The 27,596-nt window shown below is 49.0% G+C and overlaps 1 protein-coding gene across 2 annotated transcripts in view; it reads right to left on the bottom strand.

Annotated features, from left to right (window-relative positions):
- Positions 1–3,387: 3,387 nt before the first annotated feature.
- LOC144153824 (uncharacterized) overlaps positions 3,388–27,596 on the bottom strand; it is a 193,851-nt gene continuing 169,642 nt past the window's right edge. Inside the window, exons 8-11 of one of the 2 annotated variants that reach the window (XM_077685555.1) lie at positions 19,118–19,291; positions 8,553–8,891; positions 4,654–4,864; positions 3,388–4,081 (exon numbers count right to left, since the gene is read on the bottom strand). In XM_077685555.1, the coding sequence (XP_077541681.1) occupies positions 3,962–4,081; positions 4,654–4,864; positions 8,553–8,891; positions 19,118–19,291 (844 nt within the window). In that variant the 3' untranslated portion in view covers positions 3,388–3,961. The remainder of the gene's footprint in view (positions 4,082–4,653; positions 4,865–8,552; positions 8,892–19,117; positions 19,292–27,596) is intronic. The other variant, XM_077685556.1, reaches the window with a different exon arrangement.

Consider the following 27,596-nt stretch of genomic DNA (forward strand, 5'->3'; position numbering starts at 1 on the left):
TCAGCTCGCAGGCGACGAACGAAAACCTCTTCTTCTTCCCCTCCTCCTTGTTGGGTAGCAACGAACGCGTTGAACCTTTTGACCTCTTCGGCCAATCTTTGGTTGGTCAATCCCTAGGGGGATCCTGCCGCAATCATCATCATTCCGCCGTGCTTGGCAGCAACGAGGGACGGGACAGACCCCGATCAAGAGGAGCTTCGCCCATAAAACCAGAAAATGGTGGTACACGACTTGAAATTAAACGATCAGCAAATGGCTAATATTGCCAAAAGTTAGGAGACAGAAATCGAGAGACAACCTACGAATGATTGGGAATACAGCGAATTGATTGGCTTCATTCAAGGAAAGATAAGGAACGCGAAAGAACGCAACCACTGGAAAGGAAAAAAAAAAACCTAGAAGCTGGTGGAACAAGGAAATTATTTCAGACGAGACAGATGCTTAGAGGACAATTTATTTGTCCTAACCCAATGCATAGAGGTGTCAACGGCTCAGGAGCGACCGCTATGGATAGCATTTCTCGATATAAACGGAGCCTACGACAACGTAGAGAACTTCTACGGAGCATACTTGAGCGGGAGGGATTAGGCCAGGACTTTATACAGCTGTTGCAGGGAATTTACAATGAGAGCGAGGTGCAAATTACCTGGGAGGACCAAAAGTGCACGGAACCGGTAGTCACAAATAAAGGTTTAAAGCAGGGTTGTCCTCTGTCGCCACTGCTGTTCATCCTGTACATGGCTAGACTAGAAAGAAAGCTTGAAGGCAGTAAAATAGGTTTCAATCTGTGTTATAGCCGCAAAGGACAAGAAGTGGAACCACATATCCCGGGACTGATATATGCAGATGACATAGTACTACTAGCACATAGCAAACAGTGTCTGCAACAGCTCACAGATATCTGCGGGGAAGAAGCCACTGAACTGGCGTTAGAGTTTAGCACAGCAAAGTCGGGAGTTCTGGCTTTTAAAGACGACGCCCGTAACAAATCGGTATTCGTTCAACAAGCAGCAATACCGCGTGTAACAGAATACAAATATCTGGGCGTATGGTTAAACGAAGGTCAGGCGTATATAAAAACTCATGAGGAGCATTTAAGAATGAAAGGCAGAAGGAAGGCGTCTATTATGAAGCACAGAGCACTGTGGGGATATAACAGATATGAAGTAGTGAGAGGAATCTGGAAGGGAGTTATGGTACCAGCACTCACCTTTTCAAACGCAGTAGTGTGTGTCAAATCAGAGATTCAATCAGGGCTAGAAGTAAATCAGAGGGCCGTAGGTCGATTGGCATTAGGAGCACACAGTAAAACAACAAATGAGGCAGTGCAGGGAGACATGGGATGGGCGTCCTTCGAAGTGAGACAGGTGTTAAACTTCAAGATGTGACGTTAGGCCTAAAATCATAAATTTCAAAATGGGAAGTTAGGCCTAACGTCTCGTGTGTAACGGCCTTACGGCACACAGAGCAACGCCATTCTTTGGTGACAGATTGTTTGGTTGTCGTCCGAGTTTTCCAAGCCGCTATGTACAAACTGTGGCGTTTGTAGATGCGTATCATTAGTTTGACCAACCACCTGAGTGATTCCCTCTTTTGAACGCTTGTGCGTGTTGTTTTAATAAATTCGTGCTTTTTACAACTTCAGTGTGTTCTTTTGTTTGCTTGACTATGTAGTCCTCGTACTGTCATGTTTGAGGGTGTTCCCCCATGCAATCAAGAAAAAAAAATTCGAAATTGAGCAATCGGATAGACGCCGCGGCTCCATAACGCGACGGGCCCAGGTTCGATTCCGGCCACTGAAGCGTTTTTTTAAAGAGCAGAAAACTTGGGGGCCTCGCCTTGTCGTCGCAGCTTGATCGCTGGACCCAAGAAGAGGCACACGGCGTTCCGTCGCGTTAAGTAACCCAGAGGCTTCGCCAGCCAAGCGGTTTATGTAGTTATAAGCGTTCGAAACTCGTTAACCGCTGGCGATTGGCATACATCTACCCGTTGTCTAGCGCAAAGAAAAGTGTAGGTACATTTGAGGCAAAATATACGTAATTAACCGGCAGCTCCCGCGTTCATTTAGTTAGGAACGATCGTTGGGTTGGTTTTCACGATAGTAAGAGAAAAAAAGTGGTAGTGCAACGCCGGCACGTGCAGGGGGAAAAGCAAGCACAAAAAAATTCACAGCATATCCACGGGGTGAATGATGATGAGTGGGCGAAGCTCCTGAGGGGAAATCATCGGTAAAACCGTGACTCTTCAGTGAAAGTTCGCCCACTACATCTGTGTCCGAACGTGACGTCTAGAAAGTCTCGCTTAAACCGCGCGTCGGCACCTTGGGGCTGAGCTCGCCTGATGCGTTTTGCAGACGCCTCACGAGCTCTCACTGCATCGGGGTCTGCCTGCCGATACGCGCGCTTTCTCGCCGCTTCCCGTTCTCTGACGTTTTGGAGATCCTCTTCGCGCCGCAGCCGTGCCGCTTCGCGTACGGCAGGGTCCTCGCGCCGTTGCCGTGACGCTTGGGCCTCTCGTTCTCGAACGCTGGGATCTTGGCGGCGTCGTCGCGCAGCCAAACGACACGCTTCGGCCTCCCGCTCTCGTACGGCAGGATCTTGGCGGCGGCGTCGCGCAGCTTCACGGAGCGCTTCTGCCTCGCGCGCTCGCACATCTGCAGCCTTATCCATCGGGCGACTCCGAGCGCGCGCCACCAGCGAACGGATTTTATTACAACGCTCCCCGCCATCTAGTAAACAATCCAAGAACTAAACTAGAGGTAGCCACGCCATCTAGTAAACAATCCAAGCGCATCTTTTCATCATATACAAGTACCGCCATCTAGTAAACAATCCAAGAACTAAACTAGAGGTAGCCACGCCATCTAGTAAACAATTCAAGAACTAAACTAGAGGTGGCTACATACATACGTCGAGGATGGACAGACCCACGCCCTAAGGAGCTTCGCCCCTAAAAGAACAGAACTCCCGCTGGCGCAGTTTCGTGTTCGTTAAGTTTATGTTCGTGAATGTTCGTGCAGAATGTTCATGAAGTTTATGACGCATTGCTTACCCTGGCAAGTAATCAATATCCGAGATATGGTATGGGCAAGTGTAACTGGCCTGCTGTCAGGTGTGAGGGCTGGGCTAGAATATGTGAGCGCACAGAACCGCCTCACATCATAGTGTATAGCCGTAGCACGGCCATACGAGGAAACTCTGCTTAGGGAGTAACTGGTTTAAGGGCAGTGGAATGAAAAGCAGTTCCATGCATATGCCGGCTTCGGGACGCTGGTCTGCCACACACCTGGCGCTCATACAGACCGAACGTGCCACACTAAGATCGCGTCAGAAACGTTTACACTATCATAAATACGCTACGTTTGGGAACAGAGTGACTTCTGCATATTATTATGTATTTCGAACGCATACAAGAGTAAATTTCAGTCGTGAACGTGGCCCAAAAGCAGCGCCGACAGTGGGGAGCGTTCCGCAGAGTCCTGCGACGGCTTCCAAGGGGCCGCTAGGGGGATTTCAGTGGTTGCCCTACGGGCATATAGTTCGCTGTTCCTTCGCGAGTTCTGCGTGTGTTGCTGGGAGCTTCCGCCTGTCGTGCCTGTAATAAGTAGTTACGCCCCTATAGGTAAGTAATAGGTTGGTGTTTCGCCTCTACTGCGGACGTGGCCCGGTATAGGCATCATACAAATAGATTGTTCCGAAGTCGATAACAACTTCGCGTGCACGCTCGTAAAGCAGTCGTGAAATTCACTTAAGAATCGAGTGCATAAATACGGGATATGTATTTAACAAAATAGCATTCCGTTGGACTAATCAAGTGCTTTCCGACCAACAACTTTATCGTTGTACGGCGTCCCGCACAGTCCCCAAAACGTCACTCTGTCTTCGGTGCGAACAATAACAATAGCACGCAAAAACATCTGGTGCTCCGTGAAGGCACAGGCTGGCCGTTGTGTGCGTGTCTCCTAGAGGATGTTACACAAAGGCTTTTTGGACTTGCAGGAGAAGGCCTCGTTGAATTGCTTCATGCGCTCAGACGGAAAGCTGCACGTCGCCGCCTCCCTTCTGTCAGTTTTCACGCAGTCCTGTGGAGCATAAAATTAGCAGCCTTAGAAGTGGTGTTCTTTTGGCAGTTTATTACTGATCACACATGACCTTGTCGTGTCTAATGAAATAGCGATATAATGCAGTCAAAAAGCGTCGAATGCGTTTAGTCGTATTACCTGGTTTAACCGGTAACTGCATGGAGGACTTGTGTCCTCTAAATCCCGCTCCGATTTCGTTATTGCAGTTTCAGTCTTACAATTTACCCCACGGGATGAATCAGTTCATATCCTCCAAACGGAAGATTTCATTACAGGGATGCGTACCACTCGATCGAGTTACTACACTATCTTAAACAAAAGGAACCCTTCCTACAGAATTGTAACATTAACAAAATCAGCCCCCATCACCAGCAAAGACTACGTGCCCTTGTGGTCGTTTCACGCACATTAACCCTGCTAGTATTAGTTGTGTGACTTAAAATAAGGAAGCGAAATCTATGTGTGATGCGTATTGGCATCAGCCCTCCTTGGCCGCAAGGGTGAATAAGTAACCTCAGGATACGGTAAACAGGGCCGGTATAGCATTGCATGCTAACGGTGGTCTGCCCTACCTTGAGGCAGGCGGACACGTACATTACCCCATCTGGGGTAAGCCACGGCAATTGTGGAAGGTCCAATTCTCGCGTGGCGTTGGTAGTCACCATGGCGGGACGAACGCAGGCGTAGGCGAGCAGGTTTTCCGCCACACCATCCAACAGGGTCCCCCCTGGTCCCCGTGGTTCCAAACACTCGGCCGGGATCGCGGCACCGGGTTTTACATACCTGTACGGAGAACCCGCGTTTGGTCCAGGTTTACTTTACAGAACTATTAGATGACTTGGCAGCGGCGTCATTTCAGAGAATGCCATTGTAGCTGTTGGAATCAAAGAACCCTAGGCATTGATGCGGCGGATGCCGAGAAGTTTCGGCCACTATTATGCCCGTGCACACAAGGTTTTGTACTGAAGGGGTCCTAAAGACTGAATATGTTTTAAAGCAAAACTTTCAAGCTCTACCAGCCAATGGTTCTTTCGCGGCGTACGGGACAAATAACTCCCACCGCGGCGGAAGGGGGGGGGGGGGGCGGAGGGTTTTATTCGCGGAGCACACTGAAGATGGCGCGGAGAATTTGCAAAGCGTTGCCCGCGCGGAGGTGCCTCCTAGCCGGCGGGCGCGTCGGCGGTACGGCTTTGTCGTCTGCTTTGGCGACGGTTATTTTGGGCCTGTTCTGGCGCAGCTTCGCGTCCATTGCACCCTTCCTTCGCCCGGCTTGATTAACTTGTTAAACAGCACCTCCTGGGTAGCCCGCACCCGACGGAATTAAGTGGTCGTACGGCAAAGATACGTTCAGGATTGGCTTGCAGGGCGGGAAAACAAAATGTACAAACCACATACAGACATCTGGCCACTAAGAAACACTTCCTTTTGCACACTGCTTGCCACGAATGGGACTCCGTTTTCTAAATTGATTAAGGTAGGTCGCCACCTTCCAAAAAAAAATTTACAGGTTTAGCCCAAACGTTACAAATATATTTTTGGCTTGTAAAGCTTACACAGTTAGAAACGTTAAAATGATAAAATTGCTAAAAATGTCTAACAATAAATTTATATAAATTAAAATGCGCCAAAATATGCAAGTTGCGCGAACAGTCATAAGTACAAAATCGTAGGTGCGATTCAAACACGACTTGGCAGAAACATAATGAAGACAATAACCTGTGCAACTAACCTCCACGAATATCACATCTTTAAGCTAAGTTGAGTAATCATAAAAAGACTCAAAAAGTTGATATCCGGCACGTTTGGGTTTCACACAACTGGCCATAATATAAAAAGTTACCAATATTTTTCAGTCGGTCTGCTTCAATGCATAGCTATATATATTAAAACACAGCACACAAAGTTTCGTAAGAAACTAATGTCTAGAAGCAAAGTTGTCACTGTTCGCGTAACTGATGGTTGCAAAAAAATCAAGTTTTGAGAAAAATGGCTTTGAAGGTTTAGACCTATTGTACGTATTATAAGAAACAGTCAATGCGCCTAAAATCCACCAGGCTGATAGTTTGCTCCCTCCTTGTAACCGGCACTATCTCCGTTTGGCCGAGCTGAGGCGCACATATTTTTTTTGCCTGTTTCGCGTCTTACAGTTGACTCACATGCAGCCTTCGTCATACGGTGACAGTCAGTGGTCAGGCATGCCGTCCTCGTACTATAACTGTAACTGCAGACTATAAAGTACTATAACTGTCTGCTTGCGAGGCTAGAACTAAATCCGTGAGCTTAAAAAGGCATTCGAAAAAGCACTGACAACCAGACACAGACGCAAGGCAATGCAAATGTGCGCAACGTGAACACAAGTGCGCCACCCATTGCCCCGATCGAAAATTTTGAAATAAATCAAATGTACAATATCCCGAAATGTGTCCAAAAGCATAGAATGTAGTTAAATAAATTAGCATTACGTAACGTATTTACGAAGAAACATTTAGGACGATATAGCAGACACTGCGGAATCGGAAACCTTCAGTTTCGGTTTCAGATGCGTCGTGGAGGGGTTGAAAAATTATCATAACTTTTGAACCGATTAAGGTAAGAGCACAATTTTTTTTCTAAATATTCTTCAATAGACAGGCATGTTTTAAATGTGAAATTTAAAAAAAGCCATGTTTTTCAAAAAATGCGTTTTTGAAGGTGTCGACGTACCTTAATGCCAATTCGGTTGTGTTTTAAGAGGTATTATAAAAGGCTAAAGGAGCAACTAGTTCTGATAAATAGCGATTATAAAAGTTCCCTCAGCTTTCTCGCAATTCTCAAACTTACTAAACTGGTTTCAATCGGTATATATGCGAATCTATAAGTTCACACGCGGAATTGTTTCGGTGTCTGCGCTTGTGTGGCGCGGTGGCGTAGCCCCAAGCTAGCACATCAGGATGGCTAGGTTCCGCTGTCTCACCCCTCGAAAGACGCTCCTATCCGTTTTAGGTGCGGAATCCCTTGGGAACGCACAATGTCCGTCCGCTTCCGTGCCCATAGCATTTACAATAGCAAAACATCACACAGGCACTGGCAGGATTCGAGCCTGTGTCTGGTAGACTATAGACAGACTTAGTGTCAGTCGTCTTACCCATTGGGCTACGACCGTGAGTTAGTACCCGAGAGTCAAACGGCTTACTCCCTCGCCTGTAACGGTGCGGAGTACCTTAGGACCTCCTAATGTCCGTCCGCGTCCATCCATGCGCACATAACTATCCAGCGAAAATCAAGCGAAATTCGATTTGAGCCGTCAGTTGCAGTTTCATTTAGGGAATAATCAAGGTGCAACTCACGGCTCAAATCGAATGACGGTCGGGGCGCAAATCGGATGTCACTCGGGGCGCAACTTGGATGTCATTTCGAGTCCCCGTACTCCGCACCCTCGCCATCATCCACGGAGTGGAGATGCTGGCATTTTTTCTTTCTCCCGACTCACGGCCGGGCCACAGCGGCGGCGTCCGCCGCCATAGCCCGATCGTGGCCGACGCTGCGGCGTTCTAAACGCCACCACCGCGAATTCCAGGTAACGGCTGTCACAATCTGTGTTGTAGGTGTCGTTTAAAGCTGTGCTTTCCAACCACCTTCACAGCGTGGATTGGGGCCAATTTTCTGTGTGAGCTGGAAGATCACGCGTTTCGTAGCCCTCTCGGCTAATGTTGGACAGCCAGCGACGCCTCGTTTGCTGAGAAATCAATAGTTATAGCTTTCATTTATCTCCCCGGTTTCAGTTCCATTTTTTTCCGTGACATTTCAGAGCAAACACCGACTTTCATCGATCGACTCCGTCTTCGTGACAAGTTGATCTGACTGGCTTTCATTTTCGTCACAGCCAGTCAGAAAGTGTTTTTTAACGCCATCTTGGTGTGGCGATGTACCGCGAAATGGGCCGCCAAGCCTGTGCTACAAACGCCGGCGAATTAAGCTTTCCCGGGGTTCAGGTTAAAATAATTTTCCGTGTTATTCTAACGAGGCAATCTTTCGAATGAACCAAATTGGCATTTTGTCTTCATGGCCCCTTAAAAGCCTCACCGTTGTCCACCCCATCCTCCTTTTCCCCTTGTTCCCCTATACCTGCTTGCTCCGCTGCTAATGACACCGTAAGACGACAGCGTTCAGCCACCCCTGCTACGTAACACGCTCTTGTCTCCCCCTTCCCAGCCCTCACGCTCTTTCCCTCATCGCTCGCTCCTGTATTGTTACTGCTTGCGATGTCAATTCAATTTTCCCGCGCTTGCAGTGCTTATCTCCCATTTATGCAAGAGCACGAAACTTGGCTCCCACTTTTCCCGCGTCGTATTCTTTTAGTGCACGGGCTAACAATTCCGTCAATTTCGCAATTCCGACCTGCATTTCGCAAATATGCAGCTTTTACAAGCACTCGACTCTCCGCGTGCAAGAACGGCTTCCGTGAGCGAATGAACTCCGCAATTGGGCGTACCTTTTGGCCAGGCTCCTGGCGATTAGGTGGCCTACCCCTCCGACGTTCGCCGCACTGGGCCCGTCCTTTCTGAAGTAAGGGGGTCTCAGGAACAACGTTGGAATCACCAACGTCCCGTTGGTGGTCACTTCAATGTCGGTGTACAGGGGATCGAAGTTATCGTCGGCGGGTTTGATGATTTTGCGCCATTCAGTGGCCCCTTTTACCCAGCTGGAGAAGAAACGCAGACTGGACTTCGGAACGGGCTTGTAGTATTTTGTTAACTCTCCGTAATCGAGGGCGACAGAAGGCAGGCCGACAAGAATTTTCACAGGCTTGGTGAAGGAGTCCAGCCACTGACTGCAGAAATGTAGAGAGACAAAAACAACAGACACCCACGTAGATTTAGATCTGTTGGATCGTTTGCATAGTAGTGTCACCCCATTGGCGGCTATAGCCACTAACCCTCCATGTGACATTTCGTTGTTTGCAAAAAAAAAAAAAATGTCACCACCAGGGCCGACCGCACTTACTGCGCCGACGTAGGCGACTACCACGGAGATAATTTAAACCATCACAACTGATGCCGTCGTAAACGCCGAGTCATGGGCAATCTGCAGCTAAAACAGACATCACCCCCAACTTTGTAAAACCCAAAAAAAGAGTTCGTACCAGCAGCTGAATGCAAAACCCACTTTTTATGAGACACGTGTTTAAATACTGTAAATGGACTTTTTCATCTCTCACCGCGCACATTACACGGACAAGCGATGAGGGGCGCTAATGCGATGCAGGCCCCTTTGCATTGAAACGTCCAGGTATGTTAATGCGAAATCCTTAATATATCCCACGAGCCGTAGAAGTACCCAGCGATGCCGAAGAGTGCCAGCGTAACCAAGCATGTAACACAAGTAAGCCGCGAAAAATTGTCGTTATTTGGTCCTGAATCCAGGTTTGCCTAATCCGGTATTGTTTTGATTGATTGATTCAAGCCTTTATTGGAGGAAAGGGGAGGCCCGGAGGCCTTGCATGGGGGAATGGGAAGTGAAGGGAAGGGGGTAGCAAAATGTCTTCGTCGCACAATTGAACGTCCCTTCTTTGAGCACTCATTTTGCGTCCATGATATTAAGGCTCTTCGCAGGATGGGTAGTCACCCCCAGGCTACACTAATCTCGCAAGGCCACTCTGTATGCCATAATTGCCTAGTGCTTGCAGAAAACCGATTTCGTGATTTGGAGGGTGCAGAGTGTCCGTGTCTGGAGGGACGTGACGGAGCAAGTCCTGTCTTTGGAGCGCGAAATGGCTGCACACCCACGTGAGGTGGTGAAGGTCAGATGATACGTTCTCTTGGCAATAAGGGCAATACGGGGGTGGTTGCCCATTCGGATGGTACCATTTCCTCGTAACAGAGGGCGTGTAGGCACTGTTGGCGATGCTTTTATTGATGAATATCTCGGCAACCCTTGGTATTTGAAGGCTCTGTGGCAGATATCCTTTAGGAGTTTGACGTAATAGGGTAATCTTGCGTTGAACACGCCTAGCATCCAGTTCCAGGCGCGGGTTCATGCAAGGCACGACGGCAGAAGGGGAGGGAGGTAATGAAGCGCTCTCCCTGGCAGCATCGTGTGCTGCTTGGTTCCCCGACTGGAAATCCGTGTGACCTGGTGCCCACGCCACGCGTATCGTAACACCATTTCGCGAAAGATGTTGAAGGGATAGCGTAATGATGTTGGCTATAGGGTGGTCTGAATATGGTTTCCGGAGTTCTTGCATGACGTCATGGGAATCGGTCAATATGCGTGCCATTTGAGGTGTATTCGCAGAGTACGTTAAATGGTCCAGTACGGCCAGTACGCCCCGTAGCTCCGCTTCAAGGGGTGAACAGGTGTTCAGCTCGAGCCCTGCAGCGCCATCAAGGTGTGGTGCCTCTGGAGATCTCCATGCTACACCGATGCGTCCGTCGCGAATACTGGCGTCAGTGTAGATGTCAATTTCCCCAGGGCGTTTGCTCATCTGGAGTCGTCGTTGAGCCTGTTGTCGGGCTTGGGGGTGCCTTCTGGGTATGTTGGTGTTCTGATGCATTACGACCTGAGTCCTGCGTTCCCAGGGCGGTGGTGGTGCAGCGGGCAACGTGGCAGGATCGAGTTGTCTTCTGTTGTCCCAGGCCACCAGAGCCAGGCCTTGGCTTGTCAGTTCGCGTCTCGCAGCGTTCTGGGCGATGGTTGCTTCTATTAGTGCGGGCAGCGGTGGCAGAGCCACAGAATCTTCAAGCGCCGCTATACGGGTGTGTCGAGGCAGGCCAGTTATTGTGCGGCGAACAGCTCGATATAGAATGTCGAGATGTTTCATTTGGGTGGCGGTAAGGTCGTACACCGGAGCCCCATAACATATTCGGCCCAGTGACACTGCCCTTGCCAGCGTATGGGTTGCCGTTTGAGATGCACCACCATACTTATTCGACATACGCGACACTAAGTGTAGCATCGGTTTCCAGCTTGACTTTAGTTGACTAATCCATTGTTTGGCGCTGTTGCTGCTGGCTAGCGGCAATCCCAGAAGCCTGATCCTACCGGTTTCAGAGGCAATAGGAATGTCCGATATGTATACCACCTGATGCAACTGGGGAGGTAAACTCTTGCTCCCATGGACAGCAAGAAATTCTGTTTTGTCTGGCGCTAAGGCGAGCCCTAGAGAGGGCAAAGTGTCCGTAAGGCTGTGGACAGCTGCTTGGAGTTCTGTGATCATAGATTCGACACAGTCAAAGTCCCGCGCCTCGGTCCAAATAGTTATATCGTCGGCATAGATTGCAAACCTAGCCGCCGTGTCCTTCTCTAGCGATCGCGCTACTCTCGCCATGGCCAAATTGAACAACATCGGTCCGAGGATAGACCCCTGGGGCACGCCCCTATCCAAGAAATAGGTCCTGGGGGTCCAACCCGGAGCCGATGCTGCGAGTTGTACTGGTCGTTGGCTTAGGAAGCTCCGAATCCAATTTTGAGCACGCTGGCTGGGGTAAGCCTGGGCCAACTCTTCTAGTATCGCTTGATGCTTAACGTTATCGAAGGCTTTTCGCATATCAACCGCAAGTACGTAATCGGGGAGGGCCCCGGCCCCTTTACGGTTGATAACACGTCTGAGTAGCCACAAGGCATCATGCGTTCCAAGATGGGGCCTAAAGCCGGTTTGTGAGGGATGGAACCATGGTTGGATATATTCTAAGTGATGCTGCATTCGATTACAAATCATGCGCTCTATAAGCTTGCATAGCGTTGGCGTCAATGAAATAGGCCTTAGGTTGGCGAGCTTGGATGAGTCCTTATTGGGCTTTGGTATCGGCGTTACTAGCGTGAGTTTGAGATCCGAAGGAACCTCTCCCCGTTCCCATTGTGCATTTGCTAGTTCTAAAAGACGTTCCTGTGCCACTTCGTCTAAGTTGCGCAGATGCTGCCACGTGATGCCATCGTGTCCTGGAGCCGACTTAGACCGGCCCTGACAAAGGGCAGCCTGCAATTCTCCCAATGTAAACGGGGCGTCCAGCTCCGGGCGCGTACTGGGCAGTAAGATGGATGGCAGTGGGGGTGGGGGCGTAAGTGATGAAAAAGGGAAGAACGTCTTTATGATGTCTTCCTCTACCCGATCCGGTGGGGCTTTGAGAATAAGGGTATCGAAGAGCCGGTTTTTGCATTTGCGTTTCCCTGCCAATTTGCGGTAAATTCCCCATAGTTTGGCTAGGCCGCGCTCCTGGCTAAGCTGAGAGCACAAGCTGTGCCACTGCTCATTAGAAAGGGTCTGTTCATAGGCCCGTATGATTTTGTACTGTTGTCTCACTTTAACAAGATCTCCCTGCCTTTTTCCGTTTCGAATGTAGTGTTTTGTAAGAGTGGCCGCCTTGCGCCATAGGTTGGCTGAATGTTTGTCCGGGGCAGGTGAGCTGTCGTCACATTCGACTTCTTCCCTGGCCTGCAGCGCTGCCTCTTGCAACGTAGAAACGAACTCCTTCATTGTAGCGGTGCTGCGGACTTGTACGCTCTGCCGGAAACACTGCCAATCTATAATTTTGTGTGTTCGTTTGTTTCGAAATCGCTTTTCTGTCAGTTGTATTTGAATTGGAAAATGGTCGCTGCCCCAAGTAGTATCGTACACGCTCCAAGAGCGGACAACCCCACATGAAGCATAAGTGAGGTCCGGGGTGGAGTCATTTTGGGAGCTATGTAAGCCCAGACGCGTACGAACTGCAATATCATTGACCAAGTGAAGGCCGGAGTCCTCGGCTGCAGCCTCCAGAGCTACACCGCGCTTATTTGACCGGGAGTAGCCCCAGACTGTGCTTTGCGCATTAAAATCACCTCCAATTAGAATCGGTATGTTGGGATACTTTTGAACGAGATGCCGCATCCACATAAAATTAACCCTGCCCTGTGCGCTTGATACAGGGCGATAGTACACAGATGCAACCAGAAGTTTCTTTCCGTTGGGTAGCTGTACCATAACTATCACTGCCTCGTGATCTGGTGAAGTGTGCCCAGTAATCGCCAAGTGAGCGCAGGTTAGGTCCGATCTCACCAGAACGGCTGCCTGCCCGGCCGCTGTAGGACTCCTAGGGTTGCCTCTGGTGCCTTTCCACATTATTGCGGGATTGGCGAAAGTGGTATAACCACTTATGGTTGGGGAGCACTTCGTTTCTTGTAACAGAAGAATGATAGGACGGCTTGTGTGGATTTTACTTTTCAATATTGGGGCGGCCGTTTGAAACCCTCGGCAGTTCCACTGTAGCACTTTAGGGGAATCCATGCTACTGTCCTAGCGTGCTCCGCGCTGTGACCTTTCGTGGAGGGGGATCCTCCTGTGACGTTGGAAGGCTTTGAATGTATGTCATCATAGATGACGCCTGCTGCGAAAAACTGTCGATGGTAGACTTCAATTTTTCAATATCTGTAAGTCGAGCGCGGCGTTCCTGTTGAACATCAGCCCGGACATACTTGAGCGCCTGTAAAATCTCATTCATGACACTCGAAGCAGGCTGTGACGTTGCCGTTTGTTTTGCAGTGGTGCTGCGGCTCCGCCGAGGCACAGAGGGAGTTCTGCCTCTGGGAGGCTGCAGATGGGAACGCTCAGGTTGTCCTGACTTGGGAGCAGATTGGGTTGCTGGTGTACGTTCTTTGCTTCGTTTAAGTTCCGCAATCTCCGATCGCAGCTGTGCATTCTCCTCTCTGAGGGCGCGAAGCTCCGAACGCATCTCCGCCAGCTGAGTCAACAGTGCCCCATTCCCGTGTATGTCGCTTGCTAATGGTTGTGACGTGGTGACATGAGTGCCCCGTTCTATCTGTGGCTCCTTGGCGCCCGTAGCAGGTCGACCATTCCGTGTCAACATGTCAGCCCAGGAGACGCCATTTTGGATTTTCTCTTGCTTTTGAATACTGGGAGCGGGCACTCTAGCTGAACAGCGCGGGTCCACGGCAAGGTGACCTTCTTTTTTGCACGCAGCGCAAAAGAGAGTCCGGCCACATGGGATTCCTTCTTCGTGTGCCCGTCCACAGTCTCTACAGACCTGCGGGTGCGGGCAGTGCCTCGCCATATGGCCAATTTGGTGGCATGAGAAGCACACCATTCGCTTTGGCTGATATGGCGAGACTTTGACTATCGCCATGTAATATTTAACAACTTTGGGGACTTCTGGGGCATCAAAAGTTAGGATGGCTTTGTTTGTTTTCCCGATTCTTTGGGCTGAGAGCACTTCTGCCCGCTCGCATCGGACCCAGTTGAGAATTTCTTCATTAGATTCACCTGCTTCTACAGTTATAACCCCTCTTGAAGAGTTGCTGCGGTTGGGGATGTGCCGAATTTCAATCGGCAGCGTGACAGTCTGGCCATCGTGCTGGAAAATCAAGCTGGTAGCCCTCAAGATGCGGTTGGCGTGCTCTTGATCGTAGACAGTGATCTGTACGCAGTTTCCAGATTTATCGTACCGGTACGTTGCCAATTCTGCCATTTCTGCGCTCGGCGCTAGTGTCCCTATCAAATTTGCCAATGTGTTCTTGGGTATGGCATGTATGCTGAATTTCTTCAGTGGCCTTAACGAGAGAAGTGCCCGAGGGCGACTTACCCTGTCAATCCGGTTGACGTCCGTCTTCCAGTTGGTCCTCTTTCTTGTCCAAATGTTCCACTTGCCCTCTGCAGAGTCGTTCTCGCCATCTTGGTCCATGTCAGTGTGTTGTCCATCCATAGGATTCGCCACGGGTTCGCCGTTGTCGCGCAATAGTGCCGGTCTGAGACGCAGCTCCGCCGATGCCCCTAGAGACGCTGGGCCCGACATCGCAGAGCTGCTGCCGCTGCGCCGGGGCACGCGCCTAGGGCACGCGCCTACTGCTGCTCGTAGCTCGTGGCTCGTGCCGGTGCTGCTGCCGTGCGCTCGTTGTCGGTGGGCTCGCAGGGAGCTGCCACGACGAGGTGTGTAGGCGCCAAGCCTAACCCGGGTGCGCACCGAAAGAACGTCCACTAGTGTCTAGGAAGAGAATTTCACCTGGCCGAGTCCGGTATCTTCGTGATGCTGGTCACTCGAAGTTCACTCTGGTAGCAAAGGCAGGCCGAAAACAGAAAAATAGCCGCACTTATTGCCGTAAAAAACAGGAGCCACGCTAGGCACGTCCGCCATTTGAGAACGCAGGTGGCGAAGCCGTATTGTTTCGAGAAAATTACGTATTTGTAGACATTGGAACGCATTATACGTGATTGAGCATAAAACAGCTTGATATATGAACGGGCCCACAAAATAATCCCAGGATTTCGAAAATAAACCCTTCAGTATTTTGCAGCGCATCTGTATACAGTAAAACCTCGTTAATTCGGACATCAAGGGAGTGAAAAAAAAAAAAAAATGTCGGAATTATCCGACTGTTGAACTATCGAATGAATTACAAAAAAACGCACATTTTCATTTTGAGATGCGACTGCATCTCATTCACTCGCCTTGTCCCTCCATACGGCGTTGTTGTTGTCCGTCCACACCCCTCCCCCATTCGCCTCGCCGCGCGAGCTGCGCTCTCCGATGCTCACCCCTCTCCTCTCCGATAGCAAACACTCTCTCGCGAGGGGCATTGGATTGGATTCGATTGGCTTGGCTTGGCTTGGATTGGATTGGATTGAAGTGGATTGTGATGGATTGTGTTGCGTCATAGCCGCGCCACGTTGCGTCATAGCCGCGGTCGTTCCAGCACCGGCGTTCCGATTTCCATCGATGCATTGAATGGAGCCTAACAATTCCGCTATCGCCCGCGCAACCGTAACAAGCACCGATCACTGTGATAACAGGAATGCTAGCACCACTGAAGACAAGGCTGCGAAGCGGTGTGAACGTGATGCTGAACGCAAACGATTGAAGCGAGCAGCCGATTCCGAACTTCGTAAACGTGATACCGAACGCAAACGGTTGAAGCGAGCACGTTGAAACGGGGCACGTGCATAGGCTTGATCTTCGCAGCAAATTGCACGGTGGTCCCGTTACTTCACCATCCACTACCCGTGCACTTCAGCGACCACAAAGCCGTCATCGTTAATGTTACGCCGCGTGTTAAATAAAGAATACATCATACGCGTTCCTCACACGTTTCACTCAATTAGAGAATCAACCCAACGGAAACACCAAGTGAACCCCCAAGATGCGTCGCATCTCCACAGGGTTCCCCTCGCGGGAAGGTGGGGTAATTTTTTTATTCCACATCTTTACTTTGAGAAAAAATCCGTCGGAGATCTAAGCGGAACGGACTCGTTTGCGGGTACGCGATAATCCCTCTACCGCAAGTGCATTTCCTGGAACATCGTATCAAAACTCCTCTAATACGATAGGGCTTCTTTTGCGGAACGACGCACCGGGCGTAGCCCATCGAACAGGTTATCTTCATATCGTCACAGGTTATCTTCAGGTTATCTTCACAGGAACAGGTTATCTTCACAGGTTATCTTCAGCGGACGCCTCATCCGCCGCAGCGAGGGCAGCGCTGATGATCTTTTTATCGGTCAACTTGCCAAAAACCCGTTTCGGTTGCGCCGTCCTTGACTTGCCTCCAGTCCGAATTAACTGGAGCGCGTGCAATTTTCTGTGATATTAGCGAATGTTTGTTGCCATAGGGCTATGTACATTTTTGAAGAGAGGGCGTGGGAATGACGAATTACCCGAATTTCCGAATTAATGGGGGCCGAAATAACGAAATTCCACTGTATACCAGAAGTCCTGGGCCCTCCCAGGGCGCGTCCATTTTGCCGCGATTCGTGCACCGCCATGCGAGCATTTGCTGGGGTACCAAAAGGCCGAAAGCGATAACGTTAATCAAATTCTTAATCAGCCTCCCACACGCCAGACCACTCAAACCGAGCGGTGGCCACCGAACGAGTTCAAAAAATTTGAGCAAACGCTCGTGCCGTTGCGCCCTCCGCTACTCTTGGAGCCCCACCGCGAAGTCGATAACACGCGTACATTGTGCATACTTTAATGACCGACTGTCCATTGCTCTTTATGGGGCTAATGACGACACCGCGGAGGAAACTTGGCGAGTCGCCAACCAGAACGACGCATAAACAAAGCTGAACCAAGACTAAGCTAGGTCCACGGGGCCGCCACTTACGCTTTTTGCCCGGTCTTCGCAGCACTAGTGCGAAGCTGCGCGAAGTTTTTAACATTCTTAGCGGTTTAATTCTAAAAATGAGGCTTCAGTGAGCAACAACGGCTGAATAGGAACGTACTCCTGAAATGTCAAAACTCAAGGGCGAGCACTTTGTGCAGGGCACTGATATCGCATCTCAGTCGGGTGCACATCATTAGGGGTGTAATTTCAAAATCCCGCGTCCCATATTACAGGTTTGTAAGGACAAAACCTTGGAACCGGTCTTGGGGGATTAGCAGGGCTAATATTTGTAAGCTATAATCATTTGATTATATACACGAGGTAAATTACATATTGGGAACCCGCAAAGATACGCCATTAACCCCAATTCCTGATGATCCCCAGCGGGGGTTATTAAGGAAGAAACCCCTCAAGACAGCTTTCAGAAATTTGTATGGGTTACCCATATCATCAAAATATAGATATTTCGATATTTGAAAGAGCCTACAAGTAATTGTAAAAGAGAAAAACATTTTAGTCCTTTTCATTCCCTTGAGAGTTGAGATACGAAATTTAAAGACAACGGTGACCCTTTGAGTTTCTACACCATGGTTGGAATATGTTGCCGGAATTTCGAGTCCCTATGACTAGCAGTATGGCTGGGCGTTGCTATCAGCTGTTGGGCCGCTTCACTCTGTCGGGGGTACAATTGCAAATGTAATGCTCGCCCTTTTAAACTTTTCTGTGGGTATAATCATTACGTCTTTCTATGTGGATATATATGGGCAGCATATATGTCTACACTGTCTACAATGGGGAGCGGCAACAAGCTCCAAATTGTGCACCCAATTCACACACACAAGGCGCTGAGACACCCTTCCTCCCCCAACACTCATGCATCGTGAGTTGTTACGACATTTAGTGCTGGCTCTGCAGCGTGAACACAAATTTTGTGAAAGGAAAGACCCCTATACTTTTCCCATTTTCTTCTTCTCCACGCTAAGAGCAGCGACCCAGGGAGGCTCCATGTTATTGACATGTATTCTATGACACTGTCATCAGTCATGTCGTGCAAGCTGAATTAGCTATTGCACTATTTGTGCTTTCTGCCTCTTGCTGAATTTCATTGTGATACTCTTCAATGCCGCACAACTGTCAAGTACTGGCCGCAAGCTTACTGCGGACAAGGCACTCCGCGCCGAGCTGTTTACCGTATTTACTCGCATAATGATCGCACTGGCGTAATGATCGCACCCCTGAAGTTCGTGGTCAAAATACGACTTTTTTTATTACCCGCGCAATGATCCCACCCTAAACCGGCCGCAGCCACATGTCGTATGTGTGCCAAGTCTAGTTGAAGATGATCGTACTTACCTTAGTTTCCTCCACTTTCAAAGCGGACATGGCTACGTTATTGCCGCGGACTTGGTGATATTAGCGATATCGGCAAGCATGAGTTCATTATTGGTGCCGAAGAAACTCTCACTAGATGCATGTAATGTACTCACAAGACAAATAAAAAAACGCGCTCGGCTTGCTGCGTCGGCAGCCTCGTCTTGACGCGTTCCGTAATTCCGTAATTCCGGCGCGTTCCGTAATGAAAACACTGCATTTTGCGTCACTCCGTGGTCGCTCGGTGGTCAGTGGAGTTGTTATGTTTTTATTTCTCAAGTTTATTCTGTTCATGAGACTTATCGTCAAAATTCTGACCTGCAACTTGCGTTTTCTGCGCTGACACTTCTTTCGTGAGAAATTTACCTTGCGTAATGAACGCACGCCGAAATTAGCATCATATTTCCGGGAAAAAAGTGCGATCATTACGCGAGTAAATACGGTGTTTCTACCCGGAAGTCACCTGTAATGCCCTCCACGTTTATGCGCCGTATTTTTTGAAATTGCGCGCGCTAACCATATCGCACTTAGGTTTCTAGCCTAGCACGTGTATGCACGAGCGCAAAGTTCAAACAGGCAGAAGATAAGTGTGCTCACTGTCCGCTGAGGCAGGTGGCGATCGCAGCCGTCATGTCGGTCACCGCGGCGCGTGTGTCGTTATCTACTTGAAACACGAATGACACAAGCACGGGCTCGAACATGTGCATGACCATACGCATGCACTCCCACCGAAACTGGTCCCGGTTCGGAGCCCTGTTGTCCGCCGGGTTGCTGGAAAAAGGCGTTGCCACTTGAGCTACAGGTGCCATTAAATGGGGTATAATAAAGTTTAACCTTGAAGGTGCCCTGCAACACTTCAGAAAAAGGCTTCTACTCTTTCCGTTGTGCCTGAAAGTACTGGGAAAGCTATAAATATCGCCTGCGTGATTGGCTGGTCGCAGCCGGTACATGCGTCTTCCTGTGACTGCTTTGATTTCACTGTGTTTTTCTTTAATTAGATCAGCTATCGCATGCGTTTCCTACTGCAACTATAGAAGAAAGTCGTCCAATAGCCGGGCCATCGCTAGAATCGCGCTATTCGATCGCTCAAACTAGGCCAACACCAGGACAGAGAGAAAAATCTTTTTAGGAAGTTTCCAATTTTAGGCTGAGGTACTTTGTACTAGATGCACTTGTTGACTGCGTTCTGAAAGCGTACCAGATTTATGTAAAAGAAAAGTTGTAAGTAATGTTGTAGGACCCCTATTTCATGTTCGAATAACATTTGAAAAAGCATGATGTAAAAAATCATACCCGACTCGTTTAAAAATAAATGTCTTAAAAAGAGAAACACGAGATACAAAATAAAAAATGAATATCAGAAAACAAACCAAAGTGAATAGATCCCGCATGCAAATAAAACTGGGTGTTTTCAACTGCCAACGTAAGCCGGTGACATTAAAAGCCAACTGCACTTGAAAACTCTGCCTAAAAAACAAGGTGAACAATCGTCATCATCATCATCATCATCATCAGCAGCAGCAGCAGCAGCAGCAGCAGCAGGCTACTTAGGTCCACTGCAGGACGAAGTCATTTCCCATTGATCTCCAACCGCTGCTCAAGTACACAGATACACTCGAATTTTTTTATTTCACCTCTCCATCTGGTTAGTGGTCTTCCCCTATTCTTGAGGCCCATCTCTTGGTATACACGCTGTTACCATTATTGTCCACCGATTGTCGGTTCGTCTCACTACATGGCCAGCCCAAGTCCATCTGTTTTTCTTTATCTGAACTATGATATCTTCTGCCCTAGTTTGTTCTCTGATCCAGGTAGCTCCTTACCTGTCCCCGAGTGTTACTCCTAACAGTATTCGTTCGATGGCCAGTTGGGCGGACCTCAGTTTGCTTGTTGTTTAGTAAGGCCCCAAGTTTTATATTTAAGTGACAGAGGTAGCTTACTTTTCATTAATTGGGAGTGCTTGCATGGTGCTCCCCAACCCATACCTATTTTCCGCTGGATTTCTCTCGTGGTCGGGGTCAGCTCTAACCATCTGTCCGAGGTAGTTACATTCTTCTACTTTCAGTAGCCGTTCGTTTCCTAAGCTGAACTGGAGGCTTTTGGCATCCTCATTACTTTAGATTTATTCATATTGTTACGAAGAGAAATACCTAAAAATAAAGGTGTATTGAAAACACGTGTTTACAGAGAAGAGAGCACCGTGTTGGCCATGGCACGAACTTCTTCCTCTGCTTCCAATGGCTCCTCGAAACCGAAGCGATCCAAGCGTCTTTTTTTCAACTGCGCCCTAGCATATGCACACAATGCATAGGGATAAGTATTAACTTCCCGTTCTTCGGCGGCTGACACACACTGTGACAATATTTATGTTTAGCCCCACGGCCGTGCTTTCTGATTGTAGTTTCTTCAGCATTGTTTGCACGTGTTCTGCAGTCTTACTCAGCAAGGCTATGTTGCCCGCAAACCTCAAGCGGCTCAAGTATTTTCCGTTTATCCTTAATCCTGTGTTCTCCCAGTCAAGCTTTCAAAATAACCCCTCCGGACAGGTTCTGAATAATTTTTGGAAGATGGTATCTCCCTGTCCTACTCCTTTTTAGATCGGGAATTTATTGCTTTGCTTGTGGAGGGTTATCCTGACCGTGCATCTTGTATGTGTCTTCTAGAAGTCATATGTAGGTCTCCTCTATTCCATGGTCTTATAATACTTTGAGTACGGAATCAAACGATTTATCCGAATCTATAAATGTCGTGTAAAGGGGGTTAGTGTACCCTGCAATTTTCCTATCACTTGATTGACGACATGGATGTGATCCATGGTTGAGTACCCTATCCTAAACCCAGTCTGCTCTCTGGGTTGTTGGGAATCCAGGCTGCCACCTATGGGGCTAGATATAACTTTGATAAACATCTTGTAAACAACTGAGAGAAGACTGATGGGTCTGTAATTCTTGAGGTCCTTGATGTCTCCCTTCGTGTGAGTCAGAATAATATTGCCTTGTTTCCAGGCTGACGGCACTTTTTGAGTCTTTAAGCAATGCGAAAATAGTACAGCAAGCTTTTCCAGCACAATATAACCTCCCTCCTTCAGAAGATCCATGGTTATGCCATCGCCACCTACAGTTTATCCTATTTTCATGCCTTTGAGAGCATTTCCTACCTCCTTTCTGGTTACTAGTGGGACATCGCAAGTTGAGCTTGTACTCTCAGTAGTTTCCCCTGGTCTAACATCGCAGGCATGCATCCCGATGTAAAATCGTTCTGCTACCTTTATTATATCGTCGAAGTCGTGCGCAATGTTAGCTTGTTCGGCGCTGAGTGCGCACATCCTGTCATTGCAAATGTAAGTTACTCTTAGTTGCTTTCAAGCTTCCCCCTATTTGCAGCGTTTCCTCAATCAGTGCCATTTTATATGAACGAATGTTGCTTATTTTGCTTCTGTTAATCAGTTTCGGCAGCTCTGCTAACTCAACTTGATCCACTGCACTTGATACATTTATGTTCTAGCGTTTCGCAATTACTTCCTACGTTTTTTTTTTTTTTTTTTTGTTTCTTCTCTACCTTCTTGTTCTCGAACAGCTGCTGCTGATTCACTACAGACATTTTTTTTTACCTGAACTAGTTGCACCGGTGGAAGCAGTGCAGCATATGTTCATTTTTTTACTAATTGATAACCCCGGTAGCACTCGACACTGGTCTGCACGACACTGCACTAACCTGCACCAGTTCAGGTAAAAAATGCCCCAACTGATTGCCGACGTTAAGTTGCCATTTAGCCTGTCTACACTAGCCTCGTGCTCCTGGTTTAGGAGCACGAATTTGTTTTGAAGAGGGTTCTAAAACTCCTGCGATATGGCTCTGACGGACTCCATGCGGTGTTTCTTAGTTTTCACTAGTTTTCTTCTTCCTCATTTGAGAATCTCAAAAGGTGCAAAATATAGCATCTGAAATACTCGCATGTGCAGCGCAAGCGATCAGCAAAAATCGAAATTGAGATGAGCGCGGCCATTACGGCCAGTGTGCAGTGACGTTGCAGCCGGCTAGGGAGCGGCTGGACGGCCAGCAACTCGGCAGCAAGCCTGCGCGGAAGCTCTATGAGCGCACGCCTTACCGATTGCTTGTGTTATGGTGACATTGTTCCCTTCCTCAGGAGGAGTAACATAAGAAAATGTGAGTGTATAGTTGATGTATCGGGTTAAACAGGAGGGTAGCTCAAGCGCCGAATTCCTAGCAATGATGCTGAAGTGTTCATTGAACTTGTTCGCTAGACTTGAATTGCATCTTCCGTATAGGCCGGCATCTGGAAACTTTTGGAGCTGAGTATTACCTTCGATAACAGAATCATTTCCCACAGTTTTCTGGAACTCAGATTATTAGCTACTATGATACGACTGCGATACCCCTTTTTTGATCGACGTATCAACGCCAAGGATTTATTTCTACAGTACACTTGTTGATTCTTATAGTAGGTAGTGCCATTTTTTCTTCACTTATCATAACAGCACTCTTTTGTGCGGGAAAGTTCTAGGGCGCTGCAATGCATACGAGGATAAACGGTGTTTCGTAGCTTATAACTGGTGTTACAACTGTATACTGTTTAATCGCGTCATTAAATTGCCCGCACATTTCGTTAGGGTCATCGCCAGACATCAGGGCATAACTCATCGCTAACAAATTATTGTGTATTTCATTCTCATTAACTCGTGTTGAAGGTCGGCACAGGATGTTGTGCCGTTACAAAGTGTAACAATGCAAGAAACCGCAAGGTGGTCCGGTATTTCATTACAATCGATTACTCCAGACAGCGTTTTATCTGAGCTAATGTTATACTCGGAAACAAGTTAAGTACGGCAATAGCTCATGTACGGTATCACTCCGCCTAAGCAACGGACCCGGATGTGAACGGGCGCGCACGTTTTGAAAGGAGATCGCCATGAATGCCCGACATTGTCTGCCATTTCTCGCATAGTTTGTCGTAACTGGGGTAGTTTATAAGCATATTAAGTCCAACGGATCGTGCCTTGGTCAAAATATTACCAGTAACGCACTACTTGCGCCGCGCGGAGTAACATCCGTCTGCGGTGATGAGGCACAGCGTCAACTTCCGTTGTCGTTCTTGACTTGTACCGGGGTGTAGTTAACAAGTGGTCTAGGTGTGTGCTAGAATTAATGCCTATTCGCGTAGGCGATGTTATGGTGTTGAAAAGCCATACGATTCAAGCAGCGTGTGCAGAAACATGAGGATATTGTTTCCCCTCCCAGCGACGTACAACTGCCCCTCTGGCGCCGCGCTTTGCACTACTGCGCGCGCTTCATCTCGCACTCTCTCACGTGGTGCTGACGGGCGTTTGCGGTTACGGAGCGTAGCGTTTCACCGCCGGGCGCTCCTCTTTGAGAAACGCCGATCGGACACCGCACAACCTTCCACTCCACACAGAAAGGAGCCCTCAATTGACATTATTTCTGGTCTTGAAATTTCCCACATTTCCTTGAGTACGCAGGTGGCGGCCCTGCACAGTTGGCACACTTTGCTTCCTGCATTGCGCAGGAGTTCGAGAGATGACCAGTGCTGGCGCACTTGGCAGAAGTCTTTGCCACGAGAGCTCTGCAGTGTATGGCGAAACCTCTGGCATATAAAGCACCGGCGCCGGTTTGGGATATATGGACGAACTCGGTGGACCAGGCAGCCGAGTTTAAGAGATTTAAAAAGTTTAATGGAGCTGAAAGTCAGGACGAGGCAGTTGGTATAGGGATGTCAATGTCGTTACGTCGGATCATGATAGGCCTGACAGCAGTAACATTTTTTCTTGCATGCCGTCAAGGATGTAATCCTCGGTGAGGTCTGCAAGGTCAGGATACGAAATCCCTCCATGGCATGAATTTAGGCTTCGGTGAACCGATACTTTAACACTTAGATGTGCTAGCCTTTGCATTGCCAGCACTGCATCTACCTTGGCTTTGTTTTTGCATCCAGTTGGATACCTCCAGGGGACATCTTTGTAGCTTTACATTTACTGCCGAGGACAGCTTCCAGTTCTTTAGCGAATACAAATGGCGAGGCCTTTAGCAGGGGCAGTGGCTGTCGGTGGATTCAATAACAAGACATTTTGGAAAGCTTTGTTCCTTTTATTAGAATGGGACCCATGATACAGGGTAGCTTCCTGCGGTGCGGACTTGTTTCCGGGCGAGATCAAAAGAAGGTTTTGCCGTAGCCATTCTCGTCGCCCGCTTTGGAGCCCAACATGGGAACGCAGACCAGCGTCACCCACATGTGGTCACTATAACCCCGCATAAAAAAATTTTGGGCTGCCATTCACACAGGGTTAACCCTTGCAACCCGGAACAGGAGATCAGAAGGCAGAAAAATAAAGGACAGGGAAGATGAAGAAAGAAGACAGGAAAGCGAAAGAGTGGAGAGAGGGACAGGAAAAGGCGACTGGCTGATTCCCCCTCGGCCGGGTCAGTCCGTGGGGGCCTTCTACAAGATGCGAGGGCCAAAGTGGCGTGTTGCCTTCAAGAAAAGGCTCAAAGGTCCATAACAACCTCGGCGTCAGCTCAGCCACCAGGATCCTCTTTCCCTGGACATGGCTAAGCCACGCACAGACTAAAGCGTGGTTGGGTACAACCCTCATGGGCTCGGGGTCCGCGGTGTCGCCACTACCGTCACCTAGAACACACAAGGTGCCCCTGCGGGGGAGTTTGAATAGCTCAGATCCAAAATGCCGTCTCTGATCAGTTGTGACGCGACGGGATATCCAGCGGGAGAAGAAAGCTGAGGCTACATTTTCTGCAGTAATCCTTTGGAGAGAGTAAACGTGTTTATTGCGAAAAGCAATGGGGAGGAGTCCTCAGTCCAAGACCCCCATATCTCATGAGATATGGGAGCTCTATCGACTGCAGCTTTTCCCTCTATCAATTTCCCTCTATCTGCAGTTTCCCTCTATCGACTGCAGCTGCAGTCGATAGAGGGAAACGATCAATGGCTGTGACGCAACAGCGGTAAGGTCCGGCTGTTCCGGCGGCAGTAAAAATGCTCCTCGCGGCAAAGTGACGCGCCTGGTGATTTTGGCGCGTTGGCATCGGGTACAAGTGCGTGGCCAGGTGCGGAAGTCACGAGGCGTGTAGAAGCGCGAATACCGGGATGGCTGAAGTTGAGTAACTTGTTGACAAGGGTGCGGCGATGCAGTGAAGGCACATAAGGTCTTACTCGTCAGGTGGATACGCCTCAGTAGAGACTATGTCAACACAGGGACAGAAACTTGTTGATGCTGAAGAGACGAGGCGTTTTCAAGCAGCGGCTGGAGTTCGGCATCAGTTTTCTGACTCTCGGCGAGAGCGTCAGTCGTCACGGGTAGCAACTTGACAGTGGAGAAACAGGAGAGAACTTCAGCAACCACATTATCTTTCCCGCTGATGTGCTGGATGTTTGTGATAAACTGGACGATAAAAGACAGTTGGTTCTGCTGGACCCGTGGGAGTTTATCGTGGCTTTGAGAGAAGGCGTAGGTTTGTGGTCGGTATAGATGGTGCAGTACTGTGCCTCGAGGATGTGGCAAAAATACTGAGCCGCCTCGTTGATGGCAAAAGCTCTCAGCAGTAAGCTGTCTAGGTCGTCTACAGCCTGGTGGCCTGTGAGGAAGTCCGAAATTTATTCCTACATTTCGGACTTCCTCACAGGCCGCTAGGCTGTGCTCAAAATTAGAAATATAAAATCCAAACCAATCTCTCTTGGAAGTCGCGGTATACCGCGAGGCTCGGTACTGTCTCTACTCCTCTTCAATATCGCTTTTCTGTGTCTACCAAGACAGCTAGAGCAGATGCCGAATCTCCACCACGCACTGTATGCAGACGACATCACCCTCTGAACTGACACAGACTCTCCCGGTGGGCTGCAGGACACATTGCAGCGTGCAGCCGAAGAATTGAATAATTACGTTAAGGCTTTTTGCTTACATTGTTCAACGCAGAAATCACAACTTGTCATCATCCGGAAACCCCCACACTCGACACCCCGTCGAGCCCATCGAAATATCTCTTGACGGCCATTCGATCAAACCTAGCCCCTCACTCAAGATATTAGGCCTTAGCATACAAGCCAATACCCGAAACGACTTTGCCTTGTCAAAACGACGTAATAGGTCAGATCATATGATTAGGCGGGTTACTAAAGGCGCGGTCACACTAGCCCGACCATCGGCCGATTTGGTCGGCCAACACCGTGTCGCCGAGCTGTCGGCGGCCATGCAACACCACGCCGACGCCGACCGTTGGCCAACCGTCTGCGTCGGCGAGAAGTCGGCGGGGCGTCGGTGTCTGCGCGATGTCGGCCGACGCGCTTGTCACACCACGCCGACGACCGCGCGACGACCCACTCCGCCGCCTCGCCTCTCCGCCGGGGATCTCCGTCTTCCTCTAATCAAACTTGGAGTATCGTGTCGCCGCTGCCGCGGCTGAAGCCGTTCGTGCGTGCTGGCGTGTGCGCTGCTTGTACTCTGTGTACTCCTCAACTTCTTGTTAGATCACGGACAAACAAGAAAAAAGAGCTGTATTCACTGCTGCCGCGGCAGTAATAATACGGATGTTATGGATGAACCTCCGGCGAAAAGACCTCTGTAGCACGTAAAATATGTATATAAATTAGTGCGTACGTCAGCGGAAATTTAACCTCCTCTAATAGAGAAGGCCTTACGTTGCGCCATGGTACCGCAATTTTGAGAAACACGGTGCAAGAAAAGGGAAATTAATTGTTGTGGCTCCAGACACCTCTCGCTGTTTTGAAGAAAATTTTCCATTACAAAGGTAGCTGCTTCTCAAAATCACACAGAAAATGATATACCAATTGGATACGCAAACCATGCCCCTTAAAAAACGCTAAAAAAACTGACCACGCCGGGAATTGAACCCACAACGTTGAGCGCGCAGGCGCGACGCGCGAGACCACTGCGCCACCGCGCAAATGATGCTGCCGCGGTCCGAAATAGCGTGGGTACTAGATGGAGGTCCATCCTTCCGTGTGATACGTCGGTGTTTACTAGCTGGTTTACAGAATTCCTGGCTGGTAAACTAAAATTTGTTTTAT

Source organism: Haemaphysalis longicornis, unplaced genomic scaffold (assembly GCF_048455015.1).
Source record: "Haemaphysalis longicornis isolate Haplotype H1 unplaced genomic scaffold, Haemaphysalis longicornis Haplotype H1 scaffold_9, whole genome shotgun sequence".
In the NCBI taxonomy this organism is placed as follows: domain Eukaryota; kingdom Metazoa; phylum Arthropoda; class Arachnida; order Ixodida; family Ixodidae; genus Haemaphysalis; species Haemaphysalis longicornis.